At 43.6% G+C, this 22,269-nt stretch overlaps 3 protein-coding genes across 4 annotated transcripts in view; 1 reads left to right on the forward strand and 2 right to left on the reverse strand.

The window, feature by feature from the left end:
• The window catches only part of CDAN1 (codanin 1), a 34,994-nt gene extending 31,416 nt beyond the window's left edge, over positions 1-3,578 (reverse strand). The window contains exons 1-2 of the mRNA XM_054066694.1: positions 3,440-3,578; positions 694-1,394 (exon numbers count right to left, since the gene is read on the reverse strand). Coding sequence (XP_053922669.1) covers positions 694-1,394; positions 3,440-3,529 — 791 coding nt within the window. The 5' untranslated portion in view covers positions 3,530-3,578. The remainder of the gene's footprint in view (positions 1-693; positions 1,395-3,439) is intronic.
• A 2,269-nt stretch (positions 3,579-5,847) lies between these two features.
• Positions 5,848-12,276, forward strand: LOC128852253 (t-SNARE domain-containing protein 1-like). Its single transcript, XM_054067398.1, has 2 exons — positions 5,848-6,431; positions 7,759-12,276. Exons 1-2 carry the CDS (start codon positions 6,014-6,016, stop codon positions 8,415-8,417), a joined length of 1,077 nt encoding a protein of 358 aa, XP_053923373.1. The 5' UTR covers positions 5,848-6,013; the 3' UTR covers positions 8,418-12,276.
• A 124-nt stretch (positions 12,277-12,400) lies between these two features.
• TTBK2 (tau tubulin kinase 2) overlaps positions 12,401-22,269 on the reverse strand; it is a 96,512-nt gene continuing 86,643 nt past the window's right edge. For both annotated transcript variants that reach the window (XM_054067397.1, XM_054067396.1), the window contains 2 exons: positions 20,917-22,172; positions 12,401-19,918 (listed from right to left, as the gene is read on the reverse strand). In XM_054067397.1, coding sequence (XP_053923372.1) covers positions 19,450-19,918; positions 20,917-22,172 — 1,725 coding nt within the window. In that variant the 3' untranslated portion in view covers positions 12,401-19,449. The remainder of the gene's footprint in view (positions 19,919-20,916; positions 22,173-22,269) is intronic.

Here is a 22,269-nt window from a genome sequence, read left to right on the forward strand (position 1 = left end):
CCCAATAAACAGAGCAAACAGGCTGACATGAAAGCCTTCTATTTGGTCATAAGGATTTGAAAGACCAAAATCTCAAAGAGCAAAGGACTGAGGCAACCACAATGCAAACCGCCACGCAGAAGCTAAGCCAAAGTCACCAGGGAGACCAGGGCTTGCTGCAGATGAAAGAGAACATAGACATCAGCTAGCTATTTTGTCCACGACCACACAGCACAAATGAAGTTGCATGCTAAGATCTGTTACCAGAAGCCACAGAATATCAATCCAAAAGCATTTTTGCTAACATCAGTAAAGCTGAAGAGCCTTCCAGGATTGCTCTTCACTAGCAATTGCTATTGCATTACATGAGAAATGCGAAGAGCCAAGATAATGCTGACTTGTTAGAACATACAAGGACAAAGATGTGCTCAGCTTTCTATCAACTGGTCTGTGCACTAGTAAGCTGCAGGCAGCATCACAACTGAGGGGCTAAAGAGGCGAGTTCACAGGGTAGAAACCTGACTACCCATTGAAGCAATATTACCCTACACAGCAGCCATCACAAAGCAGTTCCAGCCAGGGAGCCCAGTAGCCAGGCCCCAGGTATTATTCATTACTGTATCTTCTCTATCCGGGCACACACAACAGGATGAGCTTGTCAAGGAACAGTAACTGTTCTGCAGCAGAATCTGAATGAAACAGACTTGTTCTTACGTTGTCCAGCCAGAGGCAGCACCCATGGGTGGAAACTCCTCCAAGTTGTTAAGATTTAGCTGGCTAGGTGGGGATCTGGAAGAAACAACAGGCACTTCACTCCGCTTCCTTCTCCCTCCACTCCATGATACACTCTCATTCTTTCCATCTTCCTCTTCAGCAGGGGAGCGCCCCAGATCCCGAGCTACTTGCCGGCCAGAGGCACTGACTGAGCTGTTGCCTTTCCTTCTACCTCGTCTAGCTGGCAGGGCTTCAGGCGTGGCTGTAAGGAAGCTTCCCAAGCTGGCCTTCTGAGATGACCGCTTCTCACCGTGGTTAAGCACCGGGCTGTAATCAAAGCTTGGGCTGCTGCTGGAGACCATGCTAGGGAATTGACTGCAAGGGCTGGACAGGCTTGACCCAGAAAAGGAAGAGGAGCCACTGGATGCCACAGTACAAGAAAAGCTGGTATCTGTAGTACAGGTGGTCACTGAAGTCCTCTGGGGAAAGAGCTGCACTCGGCTGCCAGTTGCATGGCCTGCCCTCCTTTCTGATCCTGTCCTTTGGCTCCTGTGGGCCTTGGAATTCGGAGTTTTAGCAGGAGTAGAAGGTCCATTCGTCAGGATCTGACTGGTCTGCTCCCTTAAAAAATTTAGCAGAAAAGGCACAAAGTCTTTCCGAAGCAAACTAAGAGATATCAACTTATCATGGATGTGGTTCTCCTACAAGGAAAGAGGACAAGCATTAATATAAAGATACAAGCAGATTCCTTCTTTTCATGTGCCCATACTCATTTAAGTAGTAACCACAGGATTGCAAACTCAATAAAAGACAACATGACTTGTCAAATTAGATCACTGAAATTCAAGTGACCTTAGATCACAGATCTGAAACCCAGCCTCCACACAAGCCAATTTTTCAGATGGAGTCATTCACTTTAGTCATGGACTGGGAACAACGGAACTGTTCCACGGAAACATCAGTAATAACTTACTAAAGCTATGGCCAGGGAGAACTCAGAGCAACTGGCATTCTTAAGTCCAACACTTCAAAGAAATCCATACCGAAGCAGCTAATTCTAACAGAAAAATCTAAAATTCGCAACTTCCCCATCCCCTGTTTGTCTAGGAATGCCACACGCTTCCACAGAGGGGTGCTATAGCAACAACTGTTTCAGCACTTAAATTCCTGCAGTGCCAAATACAAAACCAAAACTGCTCTTTCATTTCCATTAAATAATTTTGCTCCCTTGAGACCTCACAGAGGTCTAAACAGAGGTTGTGCAACTTTGAGGCACACAAAGGTTATACTTAAGAAACTTAAAAAGAAGAAAAAAAACCCCAAACACGTACCACAGACTCAACACACTTAAAATCTAACATAGCGGTAATGTTACAAAGGTAAATCCAGACAAAAAAAGACTTCACATTACACGCATAGAACAATGTTTTGTACACTAGGTAAAATTTCATTTGTTCCTAATACCACACCAGGTTTCTGCTTCCTCTCAGCGGGACTCAGCAACACTTGCAACAACAACAGAAGCAGCTCCCACAGGCAGCAACTGATTGCCTTCTAATATTAAAATTATCATGCACATATTCTTCTTCATTTAAATTCACACTTTCACTAGATGAAAAGTCAAGACAGCAAATACTATTTCTGAAGGACTCTTTTGTATGAAGGGAGGCATGGTTGTGACCAGACTCTTACAATCCTTGACACCTATGCTGACTTTCATATCTGAAAATGTGAGACCAATTCAGCTGGCTGGAGAAGCATGAGACTCCTACAGCCTGATAAGTCAAGCAGCCAAGGCTCACTACTTCACCGCAGTAACACTCAGTTAAAAAACACAGGTCAGAACACAAACACTGTGAGGTGTCAGAAGACCCAACTTCTTATCAGCTGTAGACCAAAACTGCCATGAAAGCTAGAGCATGACACAGCCTACTATCCTCTCCCATACCCCTCTAGGTTTAGTGTAGAGGCACAAAGACAATTTCATTTGGCGCTATGCTTCTGTTCCAGTGCCTCACCATTCTCATAATAAATAAATTCCTCCTTATGCCTAGACTAAATCTGCCCCTTTCCAGTTTATACCCATTACCCCTAGTCCTATCATTACAGGCTTTTGTTAACAGTCCCTCTCCAGCTTTCCTGTAGCCCCTTCAGGTACTGGAAGGTCGCTATAAGGTCTCCTCAGAGCCTTCTCTTCTCCAGGCTGAACAACCCCAATTCTCTCAGCCTGTCCTCGTATAGGTGCTCCAGCCCTCTGATCATCTTGCCCTCCTCTGGACCCGATCCAACAGCTCCATATCCTTGTTATGTTGAGGATTCCAGAACTGAACACAATACTCCAGGTGAGGTCTCACAAGAGAGGCACAGAGGAGCAGAATCCCCTCCCTCAACCTGCTGGCCACGCTTCTTTTGATGGAGCCCAGGACATGTTTGGCCTTCTGGGCTATGAGCGAATCTATGGTTATGAATACTTTCATTACCGCAGGAACCCAAATTCTCTAGCCGTATCCCGTTACAAAGCTCGGCCTACCAAACCCAGCAAGGGCCCGCTCCCCGCCCTGAGCGATCTTCCTCAGCCCACAGGACGGAGCTGCCCTGCCCTGCTCTTCCCCCGGCCCCCTCCGCCCCGGGGCAAGGCCGCAGCCGCCCGGAGCCCGCGGGCCGGGCCCCGCTCCGACCCACGCGGGCTTCGCCCCTCACAGCGGTGGCGGGAATCGGGGCGAGGGAGCGGGCTGCCGCGCGTTACCTCAGCCGAGCCGGGGCCGTGCCGGAGCCACCGCAGCACGGCGCTGACCGCCACCTCCTCCAGCAGCAGCAGCTCCAAAACAGCCGCCATGCCCGGCCGCGGCCGCCGCCGAGCACGCGCACCGCCGCGCGGGGGCGGGGCGGGGGTGGGAGGTGTGTGCGGACCCCGCGGGGCGCTGCGCCTGTGCCTGGGTGTGCGTGCGTGTGTGTCTGTGTCTCTGTGTGCGCGCCTGAGTGTGTGTGTTTGCACCTGTGTTTGTGTCTCTGTGTGTGCCTGAGTGCCTGTGTGTTTGCACCTCTGTGTGTCTCTGAGTGTGTGCCTGTGTTTGTGTCTCTCTGTGTGTGCCCGAGTGTCAGTGTGTTTGTGTTTCTGCGTGTGTGCGCCTGTCTGTGCCTGTGTGTTTGTGTCTCTGTGTGTGTGTGCACCTCCTGCGGGGCACCTGCTTAATAAATTGGCATTGATTATTGAGTTTGGCCTTTTTTACAGCATCAGCGTGTGTGGGCTGATCCCTCCTGTGCCTCTGTTTCTGTGCCTGTATGTTTGTCTCTGTGCTTATGTGCCCATATGTGCCTGTCTGTGTGTTTGTGTGTGTGTGCCTCTGTCTGTGCCTCTGTGTTCCTGTCTGTGTGTGTGTGCGCACCTCCTGTGAGGTTCCTGCTTAATAAATTGTCATTGATTATTGAGTTTGGCCTTTTTCACAGCATCAGCGTGTGCGCCTCCCGCGGGGCTGCTCCCTCCTGTGCCTCTGTGCGTGCGCCTGTGTGTTTGTGTCTGAATATCTGTGTGCCTGTGTTTCTCTGCGTGTGCCTGAGTGTCTGTGTGCCTCTGTCTGTGTGTGTGTATGTGTGTGTGTTCCTGATTCTATGAAAACAATTGAACATGCGTTAAAACAACTGAAAACTAGTCCAAATGAGTCAAAACAATTGAAAATAGTGCAAGGGAGGCTCTGCAAAGGGATCTGGTCAGGCTGGACTGCTGGGCTGAGACCAATGGCATGAGGTTTAACAAGGCCAGGCCGGGTCCTGCACTTGGGGCACAACAACCCCATGCAGTGCTACAGACTAGGAGAAGTCTGGCTAGAAAGCTGCCCAGAGGAGAAGGACCTGGGGGTGTTGGTTGAAAGCCAACTGAACATGAGCCAGCAGTGTGCCCAGGTGGCCAAGAAGGCCAATGGCATCTTGGCTTGTATCAGAAACGGCGTGGCCAGCAGGTCCAGGGAGGTTATTCTCCCTCTGTACTCAGCACTGGTGAGACCACACCTTGAGTACTGTGTTCAGTTCTGGACCTCTCACCACAAGAAAGATGTTGAGGCTCTGGAGCATATCCAGAGAAGAGCAACAAAGCTGGTGAGGGGGCTGGAGAACAAGTCTTAAGAGGAGTCACTGAGGGAACTGGGGTTGTTTAGCCTGGAGAAGAGGAGGCTGAGGGGAGACCTTATTACTCTCTACAACTACCTGAAAGGAGATTGTGGAGAGGAGGGAGCTGGCCTCTTCTCCCAAGTGACAGAGGACAGGACAAGGGGGAATGGCCTCAAGCTCCGCCAGGGGAGGTTCAGGCTGGACATCAGGAAAAATTTTTTCATGGAAAGGGTCATTGGCAACTGGCAGAGGCTGCCCAGGGAGGTGGTTGAGTCACCTTCCCTGGAGGTGTTTAAGGGACGGGTGGATTGTGGTGTCGAGGGGCACGTTTTAGGGATAGGAATGGTTGGACTCGATGATCCAGTGGGTCCCTTCCAACCTAGTGATTCTATGATTCTATGAAAACGACTGAAAATCAGTGAAAAGGAATTGAGTCAATACGAGTGAAAACAATTCAAAAGTTGAAAACAAGGCAAAACAAGTGAAATGGAGTGAAAAGGCATGAACATGAGTGAAAATGAGACAAAACGAGTGAAAATGATTAAAAACAAGGAAAAAGGAGTGAAAATAAATGAAAACAAGTCAAAACAAGTGGAAATGAGTGTAAACTAGTCAAAACCAGTAAACAGTGTGTGTATGTATGTGCACCTCTGTATTTGTGACTGTGTGTATTTATGTGTGTGCGCCTCGGCGCGCGCGTGTGTGTGTGTGTGTGTGTGTGTGTGTGTGCGCGCGCGCGCCTGAGCCTGTGTGCACGCCTCTGTGTGCGCTCCCCTCTGTGCCCGCGCCTGACTGCGTGTTCCCGCGGGGAATCCCTCCCGCGCCTCTACGTGTGTGTTTATGTACGCGCCCCGCCCGGAGCGGTGCGTGTGTGCGCGCGCCTCATCCCGTGGCGGGGGGGGGGGGGGTCGGTGCGTGCGTGCGCCGCGCCCCCAGGCGAAGAGGAGGGGGCGGGGGCGGTGGGGGATTCCCAGGCCAGGGGCGGGGCCGTGCGCGCGCCGGGCCGAACCCCCCCCCCCCCTCGCCCGCGCCGGGGCGCCTGCGCCGGTGCTGCGCGCGTCTTTTTCCTCTCCTGCGCGGTGTTCGCTTTCCCGGCGGCGCTCGGCGCCCGGCCTAGCGGCAGCGGCGAGAAAGAGGGAACGGGGCAGCGGCTCCCCCTCGCCCCCCCCCCCCCCCGCGGGGGGGAGGAGGGCTCGACCGCGGAGAAAGGCCGAGGATGGCCGAGGAGTCGCCGAAGCGGCGCAAGGCGAATTTCAACGAGGCGGAGACGGAGGTGCTGATCGAGCAGGTGCTGAAGCACGAGCAGCTGCTGTTCGCGGCGGGGCCGGGCCGCGCCTCGCCGGGGCAGAAGCGGAAGGTGTGGGAGCTGATCCGCCACAAGGTGAACCCGGTGGCCGCCTGCCCCCGCGACGTCGAGGACCTGAAGAAGCGCTGGCGGGACCTGAAGCGCCGCGACCGCAGCAAGCTGTGCCGCCTCTCGCAGGGCTGCGCCCCGCCGGGCCCCGCCGCTCTCGGGCTCCTCCTGCCGCCCGCCCGCCGCCACCCCCGCGCCTACGGCTCCGTGCTGCCCGCCCTGCCCATCGCCGGCGGCATCGACACGCTGGAGCTGCCCGGCGCCGTCCTGGGGGACGCGGGTGAGTGCCCGGCCCGGCCCCTGCTTTGGATGTGCCTCCTCGCCTTGTTAAATCTATCCTAGAAATGTACCAGCAGACCGCGTCTCGCGGGTGGTAAAAGTGCACCATAGAATCATAGAATCACCAGGTTGGAAAAGACCTCTAGGATCATCGAGTCCAACCATTCCTGTCTGCCACTAAACCATGTCCCTGAGCACCTGCTCTACCCATCTTTTAAATACCTCCAGGGATGGGGACTCAACCACCTCCCTGGGCAGCCTGTGCCAGTGCCTGGTGACCCTTTCTGTGAAAATTTTTTTTCTGATATCCAGTCTGAACCTCCCTGGCACAGCTTGCAGCCGTTCCCCGTTGTCCTGTCTCCTGTCACTTGGGAGAAGAGGCCAGCACACTCCTCTCTACAACCTCCTTTCAGGCAGTTGCAGGCAGTGATAAGGTCTCTCTTCAGCCTCCTCAAGGCTAAACAACCCCAATTTCTTCAGCTGCTCCTCATAAGACTTGCTCTCCATCCCCTTCCCCAGCTTCGTTGCTCTTCTCTGGACACGCTCCAGAGCCTCAACGTCCTCCTTGTAGTGAGGGACCCAGAACTAAACACAGTATTCCAGGTGTGGCCTCACCAGTGCCAAGTACAGGGGCAGAATAACCTCTCTGGACCTGCTGGCCATGCCGTTTCTGATACAAGCCAAGAAACGGCACCCATGAGCAAACCCTATCTTGTTGTAGATGCCAATCTATGAGGCAGTGGACCCAGACACCTTGCTAAATCTATCATAGAAATGTACGCGCAGACCTCGCATTGCGGGTTGTAAAAGCGTACCAAAATAGCACCCTGTCTCATTGTAGATGCCAATCTATGACCCATCTGCCTGTAGGACTCACTCTTGCAAGTGCAAAAAGCCATGCCAGCAAGTTCTAGGCAGCACGGAGTGCTGTGACTACATTTCTTTGTACCAGACACACGGTGGTAAGGTGTTGAAATGATCACCTTAATACCAAGGGATTTCTTGCAACCACAGCTATTACTGCATGCACAATAAAAGTGTGTGCAATGAACTTACAGTGAACTTTGTCTCTTGGAACGTAAAACTCAAATTCTGTGGTAGAGCCGGTAATGGATCTGTAGTATGCAAATACATGGTTAACAGGTAAATGCGTCTTTATGGTTTTCTTCCCACCTGTTGAGGTAATGTGTATTCTAAAAGCATCAAAGATAACACAGGGCGAGTTGTAGAGTCTTGCCGATAGTGCTTAGTGGATAAGAACACATTTCACTGACCACGGAAGTCATGAAGTCTCTCCCTTGCTTTTTCTCTCTCCCCATCTCCTGTAGGGTTTAATGATGATCCTGGCCCATCTCGTCAGTCCAGTCTTGAGAAGATGAACCTCAAAGAAGAGATAGTAGTGAAGGTGGTAGAGCCAGAAGAAAGCTCTGAGGACATGGTGGTGGTTCCACCTAGCCAAGAACAACTACCTTTTCTAGGGACATCAGGCGGTGGTTCCTCTGGGAAAGTAAAAGCCAAAACAAAAAGCAGGTCCCAGGCAGACCAAAATGCAATAACTGAGGAGGACCTATTGCAGATCCAGCAGGCCCAGATGCAGGTGATTCAGTCTGGCTTTGACAGTGTCAACCACAATCTTCAGCTGCTGCAGCAAGGCATGCAAGATCTGAGTAACAGCCTCAGCATCATGGCGCATACACTTGTTGCTATCAAAAATGTCTATGTGAAAAACAACACTGGCCCAACGACATATGCCACTGCCTCTACTCAGACCACAGCTGGGTACCTGAGCCCAGGTTCCCCCCAGGCCTCCCCCACTGAGGACAGAGGTAGAGCACAAGTGGCTGGAAGCAGCAGCAGAAGCAGCAGCTGCAGCTCCAGCTCAATGTCGCAAGAACCAGGTCCTTCCGAGTTTCCTAGGCCACCCCTGAGAACCATTAAGAAAGAACATCCAAATGGCTGCTACTATTTCTGCTTTGCAGATGTTTAAAAACTTGAATATATATATATATATATAAAGTGACTGTAGTGTCAGGTGCTGTTGTATGTTCTGCTCCAGCCTGTGACTTTGAAGGAGCAAAGTGGACTTACCTCCCACATTTTTCCCAGTGGGAAACATTTCTCTATAGGTGGCATTAAACACTGAATACCAGTCTCCTGTTTAACTCTGTTGCAGTTGGCTAATAATTTTCTTCTGTTCTCTCTGTCCTCTTATTCTCTTAAAAACTCACCCAACCAAAAAAAAAAAAAAAACAGATTTATTTTGACCAAGACCCTTGTCCGTATCATCCTTTGTTTACTGTGACCTTTTGAAAAATAAAAGGCATGAGAGCTGGGTAAAAAAGTAACGTTATGGTTACTGACCAGCAGGGTTGATTAGTTGGTTTATTAAACAAACACCAAAGTAGTTGCTTTTTCTAATAATTACAACAACCAGGGTGTTTTCTTGGTTCTTAGTTTTATATATTTAAGTCTGAACTGTGCAAGGCATTGCTGAAAGGGTTTGACATGCCTGCTTACTCTAGGAGTGGCTTAGGACTGAGCTGTTGATTCATGAGTGTACTCGTATGAAATCATACACCATTGCTCCATCTGGCTATTGTTCATCCACAGCTTGTCAAATGCACCTTCTCCAAGGCATTTTGTTTTACTGCATTGCCTGGGTAGTCTCTTTCTTGCCACATGATTTAAATAGAGAAATACAGCAAAAAATTATAATTAATTGGTTTTGACATGGAGTAACTTTTCCCTATGTTTTATAAACAGGCTGTATCTTTGTCAGATTTTGCAAGCCTTCTGGAATCGATACCACAACATTTGGAATACAGAGTGTGAAGAAGTTACTGTATTGTTTTACCTGAAACTGAAGTTAGATTTGCTATTAAAGAAATTGCAGAAGGCAGGGGCTAACTTGTTCCAGGCAGAATTTATGTTTCTGCATAGTTTATGAAGCTTTCATCTTCACCTATCAGAGAGATGAATAAAATCTTCCATTAACTAAATATCGAAGGAAGAAGGAAGGGAAGGAAGAGTTGTAGCAAAGTGTAACCTGTTAAGTATTAACTCTGAAACAAGCAGAAAGGAATCACTTTATCCTAATGTGAAAAGGAAAAAATCTCCTTTTCACTTTTAGATAGGAGGAAACTATTGTCACTGACGTTAAGGTGTGTTTAAGGCTTGTATATTAAGAGTCACTCTACTTCATACAATTGAAAATAAGCAGAGGTGGTGTGTTCACATGTCTAGGATCCATACTGGAGGAGAAACAAAAACCCCCTCCTGAAATTTTATCTGATGACTTGAAAAATAATGCAGATCCTCTTCTCAAGCATTTCCCACCAATATTAAGAGTTCTACATATAAACTCGTCCTATTGCAACAATTAGCTGCCTCTAGTTTTCCAGTTACTTTGCACAAGCATTCGTGCCACAAGAATTTAGTAAATACAAATGACTTGGAGAATGGCAACACACTTGTCTGTCTCTTGGCAGCATAAGAACATGTAATCATAGGGTAAGGTACGTCATTTTCGCAGTCAGCTTTGACAGAGCACTATACCATATGAAAAGGTACTTTTCAAGTACTTTCTTTTACCGCTGCCCGTATACCGTCAGGATGTACTGATCACACACACGCCTCAAAGACCAAGAGCTGCTGCCTAATAAAACGTGAACACAGGGTAATTGCATTATTAGCATTTCCTCTCTGTATCATAGATGGAGTTTATATATGCAAATATCTCACAAAATTAAGACATACACATGTATGGCACATTGTTAATTGGGACTAATGCCTTGGAGGAGGTTCTTGTTTTTAGGTTTACCTCAACAAATAAAGATGGTGTGGGTGACTCTTCCTTATTCATAAATTGCTGGTTTTAAAAATAGGAAAGAACTAATCATCTAAATCTGATTTTTTAGTCTATATCATAGAATCATTGATCATAGAATAGTTAGAGTTGGAAGGGACCTTAAAGGTCATCCAGATCCAACCCCTCTCCCATGAGCAGGGACACCTCCCACTAGATCAGGCTGCCCAAGGCCCCATCCAACCTGACCTTGAATACCTCTAGGGATGTTCAAGGTCACAACCTCCCTGGGCAACCTGTTCCAGTGCCTCACCACTCTCATAGTGAAGAAATTCTTCCTGATGTCTAGTCTAAATCTGCCCCTCCCCAGTTTGTCCAGTTTGTATATTGTTAAAAGCTTTCCAAATTAGCCTGTTGGAAGCATTTTTCTCTCTCCCCGAGAGTACAGATGGGCTCGCTCAAGCAGTATTTTCTGTAACTGAAGAAGGCACCCTTCATTTGCGTTTTGTTCTCATGGACACCAATTAATGCTCCCATGACATTCCACACAGATGAGCAAAATGTGATTTAAAAATTTACCTGGTCCTTCTGGGCTGTGGTTTGAGCTTGTCTAGTAGGTTACAACAGCCGGTTTTTACCTGTCTGACAGTCTTTCAATGTTTCAATTCTTTCTCCAGTTGTCAGCTCTTGAATTTCACTTACTGAAGTATTTCTATGGAGAGCTGGCCTATGTCTACCACAAAACTTTCTCATGTTCGAGTACAAATTTAAATGACAGGAAGCTACAGCACAAGTGCAGAGAAGTGCAGGCAGATCGGCTCTCCTCTACGAATGAAGAAGACAAGCCAGGCAATGGCAGAAGTTACTTCACTGGTCAGACAGCTACTAGACCTCAACACCAATCTGCCACAGCGTCTTTGTTCCAAACTTGCTTCTTCCTCACAGTCTGTCAGTTGTACAGCTAATGTATACTGATGCCAGATCAACCCCACTCTTCCATTTCTGGTACGATCCAGACTTGCATAGTATTTTAAACAAGGAAAAATACTGAGCTACCTGTCACCACTACAGAGTGCACAAATTTGTTGTTTTCATCTTCAAATTAATACAGCTGGCTTGCTATTTATTTAGGTGCCCTTTCTGTTATCAATGGTTCTGTTGAGCGCACCAAAAGTACACACCATCCAGAAGCATGCCATGAAATTTCTGGCTGCTCTTAGCAGAACATTTTCTTGGAACGTTACTGAATAAATTAATTCCCAATTTGTCTCCTGTCATGTGGAATTTGGAATTTGGGCTGTTGATGTAAGTGACAAGCACTAATGACCTGTTCATGAAGCTTAATGTAAATACTGCCAATGATTTGAACAGAGGCAGAGCTGGCTTTTAATTTTCCTTGCATACAAGGCATAACATTGATAATGTCAAGAAAAAGATCCAGAGAATTTTCCCTAATTCTTTGGGATTTCCTAAAATCCTTGTTCTACTGCACAAACAGCAGGCAGTATTTTCCACAGCATAGTAGACACTCAGGCACATAAGCCACAAACACAAATTGTGACTAGACTATAGTCTTGTTCTACCTAGTTTTCCTAGAAAGATAAATGAAAAGATCTTGGAGGAAACTAGAGCAACTGGTACCTTAACACTGCATTTCCACATGGCACAAACTGCTCAGATTCAGTAACAACTTCTGTTCATTCCTCTGCTATCTGCCACTTAAGTGTATTGTACAAAGAATGAGACAGGTCTCCTCAAGAGGCTGTAAAAGTTCACTGACTACATCCAGACAGCTGATCATCTCCAAAGATATCAACTATGGTGGCCTCTCACTAAATAAGACAGTGCAATTTTGAAGGAGAAAAAAGGAGGCCAGTTGACCTTTTCTGTTATTAATATGCAACATATCTGCCTACTAAAAAACAGTAAAACTTCCATTGATCCAATCATTCTGACTTGGAATATGAACCTCTGACTCGTGTTGCAGTAGTACCAACAGACACTTGCTTTTTGCTTTCTAGTAACGGAAAAAAAATCACTGTCAAAGCACTTTATCCATTTAAAGTACAGGGCTACAACAGCAAAAAAATACTGAAAAAAATCAAAGACAGCTCTATAAATAATTATATCATTAAACAAACACAGTCAAGAATTGAAGGTTTGCATGCTGAATGAATATTTTATTTAGAACCAGTTTATAAAAATAAAATACAAAATAATTTGAAAACAAAAACTTAAAACATTGTACAAAGCCTTGATATGGTACAAATGAGAAAATAAATAATTACAACTTTATGTACAAATGACCGTTACAAGGGCATTAACTCTATACGTTCTTGGGTGCCTGCACAAACTTAAAAGAAAATGAATGGCTTAGAAGATTTCCAAGGAGGGGAAGGGAACTGCAATTACTGAGCAAGAGAATTTGAAGGACTCAACATTTGTCTTCCTCAATGGTAACAAACAATCTCAGAACTATTTCCACTTACTTTAATCATGCTGCAGATTTTACTAATGAGTACTTTAAGTCTTATCGAATGATAACATCGTATTTTTAGTTAATATGCAGATTTCATTCTTTGTGGTATTGCCCAGAGATTTTAGTTTAGCAGCCATTGGTTGGCAGCTTCAAAAAGTCAGTATAGTCTAAAGGCATTGCTGGTGATTTCCTTAATTTCCTAGTTTGGATATTCACAGGAAAGCATTTGAAAATTGACATCTGTTAGCTTAAGCACTGCAACTTGTCTCTGGGCTGACTCTGTGAAAAGAAAGTTAGAAGCTGGAGAAGAATTCCAAGTTTTGCTTTCTAGCCAAGGAAGGTAAAGAGGACGTAGAGAAGGCTGGTAGGCAAGCAATCCAGATATCCAGTCAGAAGGAAAAGATGTGAAATAGCTCCTAAAATCCCACCTCACTTGGTGTCAAACCTTTATGACCTTGCCTGCCATGCAGCAGATATGGGTTTAAAACAATTTGAAGCTAGGCAGACCAAATTAAATATCTTGCATCTTTTGGAGCAAACTGGTCTACTGTTATCAAAGCTCCTTTACATAAAAGGTCAAAGATCAAGTAATCTCAAAAGGAAACAAACATCTGTAACTTGAATTAATTCCAGCTGAATTCCAACAGACAGTCGTAGATGGTCAGGACCACATAAGAGTGGCCCACTTGTGTTATTGTTTTAGAAGAGACCACTTTGTACTCTTAGCCAAAACTGGCTCTCAGCAGTAATTCTTACAGAAGAAGAGATCAAAAGGCATGGCATGGCATAATAGTAATATAGAATTTGCATTTTTTAATTGAAAATACAGCAATTGCAAATATGATATTTATAAAATGAGTTTATTCCTCCACTCCCTAAACAGGAAAAAAAATGAAAAAAAGGACCCTATACTGATTTTAATAAAAGTTTCACCTGCACAAGAACAGCAAGAAGACCCAAGGATCCAAGCTCTTCATGTAGAGGAGAAATCAAAGCAAAATATATTAATGACACGTGCTTTGAGTTTGTCACTGTTACTCTTAAGAGAGAATGTTACCAGCAATGGAGACTAAAATCAGCCTACATGTTCAAACCTGGATGTAATTGCCCAGTTAATTCATTAGACTTTAAAACAATACACCGCTATGCATTTCTTCCTTTGAAAAACTCTCAGAGGTTAATATTTAAAAGCCTGATTATTTAAAATACAGGAAAATAAGTGATTAAACTTTTTGGAATTTGACTGTATCTTAAAATAACTCCAGACAGTTATTACACAGTCTAGGTTGACTTTTATATACTTTCTCTTTTTTAGAAATGTTATCTGTAGGGAAAAGGAAGACTGGCTTCAAGTGGACAGCTGAGGTATTCTTGTGTGAGGTGCATGTTTATGAGATTTGCATGTGTTACCTAAGAACTGTATGACCTGAAATTCACTCTCTTCTGCTGGCGTCACAGGTGACTGAAAATCACAGTAATTGCAACCAATGATATTTGAGCTAAAAGAAAAACAGTGAACAAACTCCTCCAGATCACTGCCTACTACATTAGCTAGAAGTAGAATAAAAATACTACACAAGTAGTCCCACAAGTTTCAGAAACAGGAACAAGCAACCAAAGCTATTACCAGCTGAAGGAAGGAGTAATGCATAATTATCAAGGCTTGTATTTCTATAGCTGACAGTTCTCTGACCACTCCTTACAGTGGAAAAGCACACAGAGAATGCGCCATAGGGAGTCATGGTGTTAACCTAAGACACCTAAGCAGCCCCTTGCTTACTAGCATTGACAGGACAGGCATGGGTCGTCACCTCACAGGATCACTCCTGCATGAAAAAATTAATATCTTATACAGCTATAATGAGAAACCAGATTGACTTTGAGGTCTCTTTTGTTCTCCTGTTCCTTTTCAGAAGATTCCTCTTTCATTTTAACACATATATAAAAATTGGAGCGCGTATCCCTACCTTACCATTAGACCCTTTTAAGAAATTTGAATAATCACTTTCTTCTTACCAGAATTTATGCCTCGGTGTTCCATAAAGATGTCCAATTCATTATGGAAAAATTCTGTTTACAGGAAAGAATCTCTACTGTAAGTCTGGCTTTGTCTACATTCTCACCAAAAAGAAAATGAAAATATTTTTTTAGAAACATTACAGTCAACAATTGAAAAAATGTTACTGTAATAAGAAAGATTTACGGGAATTTTGCCCAAGTAGGACTATAGGATCAAGGCTTGTGACATGGAAGAGATACAGAATCAGAATTAGTGCATAGCAAAATTACAGTAGATGGAGAGGAGATTAGAGGAAATCAAAGCAAAACAAGCCTTGGCTCACTCTGGCAAATGAATTCTAGTAAACAGGATGCAATATCTGAGACTGTTTCTGTCTGTATGTATGTACACACATATGGATGTATGTATATGTGTTTCTATACAATATACAGTATCTATATAAGAGTATATATAGATACACTTATGTACAAATGCCTATTTATATATATATAATCAAAATTGTGTGTTTCCCCAGCTATAGTTAATATCATAATACTACAAATTGTAAATGATAGAGCGCTTACAAGTCTTTTTCAGATGAAAAATATTTCCAGGTATTTTTAAATATATAGGACCAGATCCTCCTCTTTACGTCAAGATTGTTTAATGAGGTATGTGAGAAAGCTTGATCTCAAACATGCAGACTTCAAGGCAAGAATATGTCCAGACATCCCAAGGCAGGATGTGGGTGGTAGCTATCATGAAAGCCCCATGTCACTCCCCAGGGGTCTGCCTCCTGAATAATTGTATATAACTAGCAGTTAAGACCTCATATTGCTCCTGCCTTTGAAGAGTGAGATTTTCTATGCTTACCCATCCTGCTTAAGTAGTAGGTAGGTGCCTAGCATCATACAACTTGTCAGTGTTGCTCTAGTCTATCACACCTTCTATTACTTTTAACAGAGGTTTACTTGAGTAGTAACTGGCATTTGTAATTAATAATGATGTTTATTAATATTAATATAGATTTTTGAAGTTGCAACTTAGATTCATTATACCATGCAATACGGTAGCACAAATGTCTGCGTGAAATGTTCAGTCTTTTCAAGTTCTATTTTAATTTAAAGGCTTCATGCCTCAATTTCTCTAAAAAATGCTCCAAAGTGCTGGCCACAACACAGGAAACACCATGAAGAGGAAATGCGTGTGCAGCATCTGCATCTGCTACATGTCATGGCTCCGTTGCACTGCCCTCCAAAGTAACAGAGGCTTGAAGAAGACAAAGCAACAGCTCCTTGAATTACTATTTCCCAGCTAAAATCCCTGTGTAAGCTGCTGCGTGCTATGCAGAATAACTGTAACAGTTTTGTACAGTGGAGAAAAATCTTCCCCGTCCCTGAAAATTTGTTGCAGATAACCCTCCATAAACCACTCATTCACACTCTGCACAAGGGACACGTGTACATTGGTGCTTTTATGCAGAGTCAGTTGCATATTCAAATATTGAAGCTTATAGAGTTCTTGATGATTATACAGGCCCTCTAGAAATATTAAGCCAATATTTATGTATGAGTTGATTAGCTGACCATTACCTAACTACATTAACTGATTGCTACATTAGACCATAGTAAGCAATTCTGTAAACTTCTCGGGGGAGGGTATCAAGCAATTTAAAAAACTCCAGAAGAGCGGGTTGTTCAAGGTAAATTATTCACAATCACTCCTCCAATCACACCTTCATGATTTGCTCACTAGCTCCTGTTGAATCCTCAGTGAAACTGGGGACATACAGTCCTTCTACTTTTTTCTGCACTGAAAGAAGCCTGGGCCATCAATCACAATTGATATCTCTCTATTTTGGCATAGTTTACTGTTTTTACATTGGCAAGTAGTTCAAGTACAAGTGAATTTCTACAGCATTGATTTATTTTACATAGCAATGTGTACCAATGGACAAGTCTGTACTTTGAAGACAGCATAAAAAATCTGTAGGTGTTCTATTATTTCTCACCTGTAAAGCAATTACCTGTTTCTGGATCCTGCTACACTGGAGAGAAAATATAAACACCTCAACTTCAGCATTTTAGGCAATGATGCATAAAGTTGGTACCTATTAAAACTGATCGTGTTAATGTAGGAATAAGCTTACAAGACCATAACAAATGCTTTTCAGATATAAGAGAGAGGGGAGGAAAAATAATCATAGGCTGCCACACCATCTTAAGACATAACTCCAGCAGTGCCCAGGGCAAAAATATCACAATGGGACCAAATTCTCTTTCTATTATACCATAAGGAAACATGAGGAAAACAGGAAGGAAAAGATGGGATTTGTTGTTGTCACATTCATCTGTTAGGTATTCATTGACTGGCACTGCTCCTGTAAGATGAACATTCATAACAATTAAGTACTCACATTATGAAATAAAAATGAGTAACCACAAACCCTATTTGTAATAAAAAATAAAAATACCTTTGAGTCTCTGCTCTTGTGCCATATGCAAATGCACAGACAAAATTATAAAGAAAAAAAGCAAGCTGCAAGACAAAACATTGGCTGGTTGAGAAATCAGCAGTCCTTCAATCTCGTACCAAGGTTTAAAGGCTATTAGAATTTGTGCATTCCAGAAATTTGCGGGGGGTGGGGATGGGGGGAATGGGAATAGAAGATACAATGCTGAAAGTATTCAGGAACTAACAGAAAGGGAACTGTATTATTTGTGGTCCATAAATTACAAACTAAAAATGAGAAAGAATGAGTTTATATAAGCATATACATATATGTATATATAAATATTTATATTATATAATTTACCATGAGGACATGCAATTATTGGTATAGCACCTATTATACAATATAATACAAAGAAATAGGACTTTCCAAGGGTACAGTTTCTTCAGAAAAAGCAGGTATACCCTACCTATTGCATTCATCTGTAGTGTTTGAAACCTGAATGTAATTAAGGTTCCACACTGTGCTACATTACATATGGGAAACTATATATTCATAGCAAGAAAAGAAAAAAAAAATCAACATAGTCTGACAAAGCAAGTGAAATTCCGTGCAGCTCTAGGGCAGCTTAAATGCAGCATTAGAATGTGTTAGCTCAGAGACAAAATATTCCCTTTTTAATCCAAAGGTATTCATTTGGCAGAGGTTAAATAAAAAAGCACAGATGCTGGCTGGAGAGGCATATGACTACAGCAAGCAGATCAGTAACTGACAAGTTTCCTATGCATCCAGCATCCCCACAACAGGAATAATTAGGGAGAGCTGGCTGCATCTTTCTCAGGCTTGTGTTCTTATGTGTTACTATTCTGACCCGTTATTCTCTTCCGAATATAGCAAAAGGTGCTGTACTGTTAGGTTCCCTACAGAGATCCCGTAAAGCATAGGAGATTATTAAATAACTACCAAAGCTGGAGGAATTAGACACCATGGACTTTACTGACAGAAAACAAAGCCTGGCTATCAAAAACTATTCAGGCAAAAGAATGAGAGGACTGCAACATAAAAAATAGCTCAGATTGTTTTCTGTATATTTTGCCTTGATGACTAACATTCTCATCCAGAATTTGTAAGGGTGTATCTATCACCTATTACCCTCCAAATTCACAAAACAGGCAACCCCCTCATCTCTTTTTCATCTTTCATGTTTTTTATAAAAACAAATGACCAAAAAAGCAAATCTTGGTTGGTAGTAATCATCTTTGCATATGGTATAAGTGATCCATAACTCATGGAAAAACAAAAACCAGTGACACCAAGGGTTCTTCTTGCAGCTGTGTTAAGGGGGAAATGGTATGTCTGTTTTCTAAGTTACATTGCATTTCATTGTAAATCTGCAACACTGAGTGAAGTGCAGACATCTTGCTCCTTTTTCTCATTTTCTAGACAGGAATGCTTTTCTGAATTCTATTGAACATGGTTCAAAGAACTCCACTGTGAGTCTCAAAGGAGCGCATGATATAAAACTGAGAATTAGCTTATTGGATCCAAATCAGTACTGTAAGCACATTTCAGTAGAATATAGCTATAGTACCATTTCAGTGAACATTAGTAGTAATTTTTAAAACATCATCATGTCATGAAGGGTCAAGGAACATGATACTTCCTTAGGGAACAAACATGTGCAATGGTAGACAAGGGACAAGATGAGCACTGAGTCACTCAGAGATGTGTGCAGCTCAAAAGGGAAGAAACTTACAAGGTAGAAATACCATCGTCTTCTAAATTGTGTGCTTTTTTTAACACTGCAAAGACATGCTTGAGGAGTACGTATCTCCCAAGTGATGACATCAGTTTGGGAATAACTGTTTCAGGTTTTCTTACATACTCCTTAAGTATGCAAGTCCTTAAATAATTAAGCCAAATCCTCTAGCTAGATAAACTAAAAACATAGAAATAAATACCCTTTTAAAACATTCACCTTAGAGATAGTTTTACTCTAAATACATTGCACCTCTTCGACTACCTAGTCATTCTTATCCTGGCCTCTACCTCTCCTCTCGTGGATCTGCTTGCTGTCTGCTCTTCGGCAATGTCTGGCCACTTATTTACACAGTATGCTTTCTCATGAATAGTTTATGATGCTTACTTTCTTTCAAAAGCGCAGATTCAACACCATTTTTTTAATATACTTTTTTTTTTTTGATTATTTTTGTAAATAGACAGTACACAGACACAACATGCATCAGGTTTAGGAGGAGGCTTTATACCTGTCAAGGCCCAGTTCCTATCTGCTAAGCTTAGTGGTTGATTTGCTCTTTCCTGTGGGAGTCTTAGTGTTTGGGGAATGGTGGAAGGAACTGCCAGATCCTTTCAGATTATTCTTGCTCGGTTTGTTGCAGCAGTGCTCTTGTTGGCAGGATCTCCTAGAAGATGAGGAGCCTGAATGGCTAGGAGGTGATTTACTCCTCCCAAGATGTGGGGATGAACTTCTCTGATCATGATGGGGTCTCCCAGCCCGGGACGGAGATGAACTGGCAGTACGGGGTAAAGAAGAGCTCCTAGGGGAGGCACTGGGACTGCGTCGGGGGATGACAGGACTTTTGGGTGGTGTTTTTGGACTATGTGGAGATCCTGGGCTCTTACACTGGGTAGAACTCCTTGGTCTTTGAGATCCATTCTGCAGGATTTGAGCCAGACGAGAGATAAGATCTGAGTCCGAGCTGTTACTCCCTAGGACTCTGTATCTGCGTAACCTTAAGAAGAAATGAAGAAAGATTATTTCTGTTCCCATCTATTCACTAGATTTCACACAGAAGCACAGTATCTTGGGAAATTAGGCATGACCTTATATTGCAGAACAGACATTTGGAGCTGAACTTTCCTATAAGGTAGAGGTGTTCAGATCTAGGCTTTGCCTTCCATGTTTTTCAATTCAAAACAGTATTTATATTTGCATAAACACTCTCACATAGGCAGCCAAGTGTTTTCAAGGTAACTGAAATTTCCTGGTAGTGCTGGAAGAAGTGCACCGAAGAGCAGCACTTACTGCCTCTGTTTCAGAGGGTTACATCCATTCCTGCACACCACCAATACACTCCTATACACAATTTTAAGGGACTGCAAGGTACACCACAACTTCCTCCAGGAGATTTTGCACTACTACAAAATTCTACATATCCTGACAATGTAGGCACTGAAGAAAGTAGATCATGGTTGTCTGTATATAGGATTGGTGAAGGAGGGCTTCTAGAATTCACTCTGCCCTCCTTTTCTTAGTTGGTTTTACTCAACCATGATCTGCGCATAGCAAACTAACTTGATACTGATGGCTCAATACCAAACCCAAATACTTAAAATGTCTACAAAAGAAACAGTTTAATTTTCAGAGGGGCTGGATATGACAGATCCTATTGATTTCTCTGGGTTTGTGAATAATCAACAATTCTGGAAAAGCGACCCTGCTTTAAAAACCAGGTGTAAAGATTTAGTCAGGGATTGACAGGCTTCAAACTACTGAATACACATCTATTAATGTATAAGGCTTAACAGTGAAGCAGGCTCGTTCCTGTGTAACAGCCCCTCCTCATTCATTCTCCAACAATGTAAGATTTCTCAGAGAATTGAAGCCCAGCATTTTTAAAAGATCAGTTAAAGGTTGGAACTTCTACAGGACTACACACTGCATAGTAACTGCAGCCTAGCTCAAATCAATTTTAAACCTGAAAACATATTTCTATTTTCTCCGCATTACCTAGCTTCTACCGCAGGTCTAGCAGGCGGTTTTCCTGGTGGTGGCCGAGGAAAGAACAGAGTTGAACTTGAACTGGTGACTTGATCAGTGGCTGTCCAGGAGACTGGCCTTGGAATCTTGCTTTTTCTGGACTGAGGGCTGCTTGGAGATAAAGAGCTATCTTCAGTCTGCTTGCTGAAATGAGAGTCCAGTGTCAATTTAGAAAATGAAGATAAGACATCATCCTCAGAAAATGGTACTGGAGTAGCAGCCATTTTTTCCTCCAGTGACTTATCAGAGGCACTTGAGAGGTCACCAAGGAAAGATTTGAGCTGTCTCTTTTCCATAAGTATTTTGACCAAGTCTGTCTGATGCGCCTTTTTAAGAAGAAGCTTTTCCTTTGCTGAAACAGGAGAAGAGGAGTCTAATGTTGAGTCTATCTCTTGTGCTAAAACTGGGATTCGGCTCTGCCTGAATACAAAAGGAGATTTAACTATGTCCTTCTTAGATCGATGAGAATTTTCATTTTCCGAAATACAGTGGAATAACTCTCCATTTCTGGGAGCATTTTTCTCCTTTTTGTCCTCTTCGTGCAAAAAGGTAGTAAGGGCCACTTGGTGGCATTTCAAGTCTTGAATATGAACTTCTTCCTTATTAGAATGAAAACCATTTTCCTGAACTGGTGCTATTTTGCTTGCCTGTCTATTAACTAGTGGTTTGGTAAGTTTTGAGGGAGAAAATTCTGACTGTTTAGGTGCTATCAACTTCAGAACCTCATCTTCATTTGGCACCAAACAGACAGGCCTTGGCTTTGATTCTTCAGCAGCTTCAGTATTTGTTAGAGGTTCTTCCTCTGCGGATTTTGAGTTTCCTGGCAAAGAAGAATTCTGTTCTTTGCTTAGCATTTTGATGGAGTCCTCAGAAACCACTGGAAGCCGTTCTTCCTCAGCCTCCTCTACAGGAATATTTTCAAGTTCTTCCTCTTCCTGTATCCCACTATGTTGTTCAGGTAGGTCCTTTTGGCCACAGTCCAGGACATTGTCACATTCTTCCCCGTCAAGGACCTCTTGGCTGACATTAAGTACCAAATCTGGTCTGCTAGCACTACCTGGAAGTGCATCTTCTGCCACAACCAAACCTGGCAAACTTTCCTTTGGAGAGGAAAGTTCCACGGTGTGTTCCATAGCATCCTGCTCTCTTTTCTCTAGCTGGTGGCCACAATGAAAGCTCTCTGAAACAGACTGTGTGGATGCCACTGAAGGTCTGGGTATTGTTATCTGCATTGGAAAATTAGAGAAGACAAAGGTGAGTAAATCAGGAATGTTATACAGATAATTCTTTAAACAGCATTTTTGATGCCATGTCTTCAAGATA

The sequence above is a fragment of the Cuculus canorus genome, chromosome 5, assembly GCF_017976375.1.
Source record: "Cuculus canorus isolate bCucCan1 chromosome 5, bCucCan1.pri, whole genome shotgun sequence".
In the NCBI taxonomy this organism is placed as follows: domain Eukaryota; kingdom Metazoa; phylum Chordata; class Aves; order Cuculiformes; family Cuculidae; genus Cuculus; species Cuculus canorus.

Excerpts from the sequence above, each read along its gene's own strand:
- LOC128852253 (XM_054067398.1), top strand. The coding sequence starts at position 6,014 with ATGGCCGAGGAGTCGCCGAAGCGGCGCAAGGCGAATTTCAACGAGGCG. Across the intron at positions 6,432-7,758 it reads CGCCGTCCTGGGGGACGCGG|GGTTTAATGATGATCCTGGC; the intron begins GTGAGTGCCCGG and ends CATCTCCTGTAG.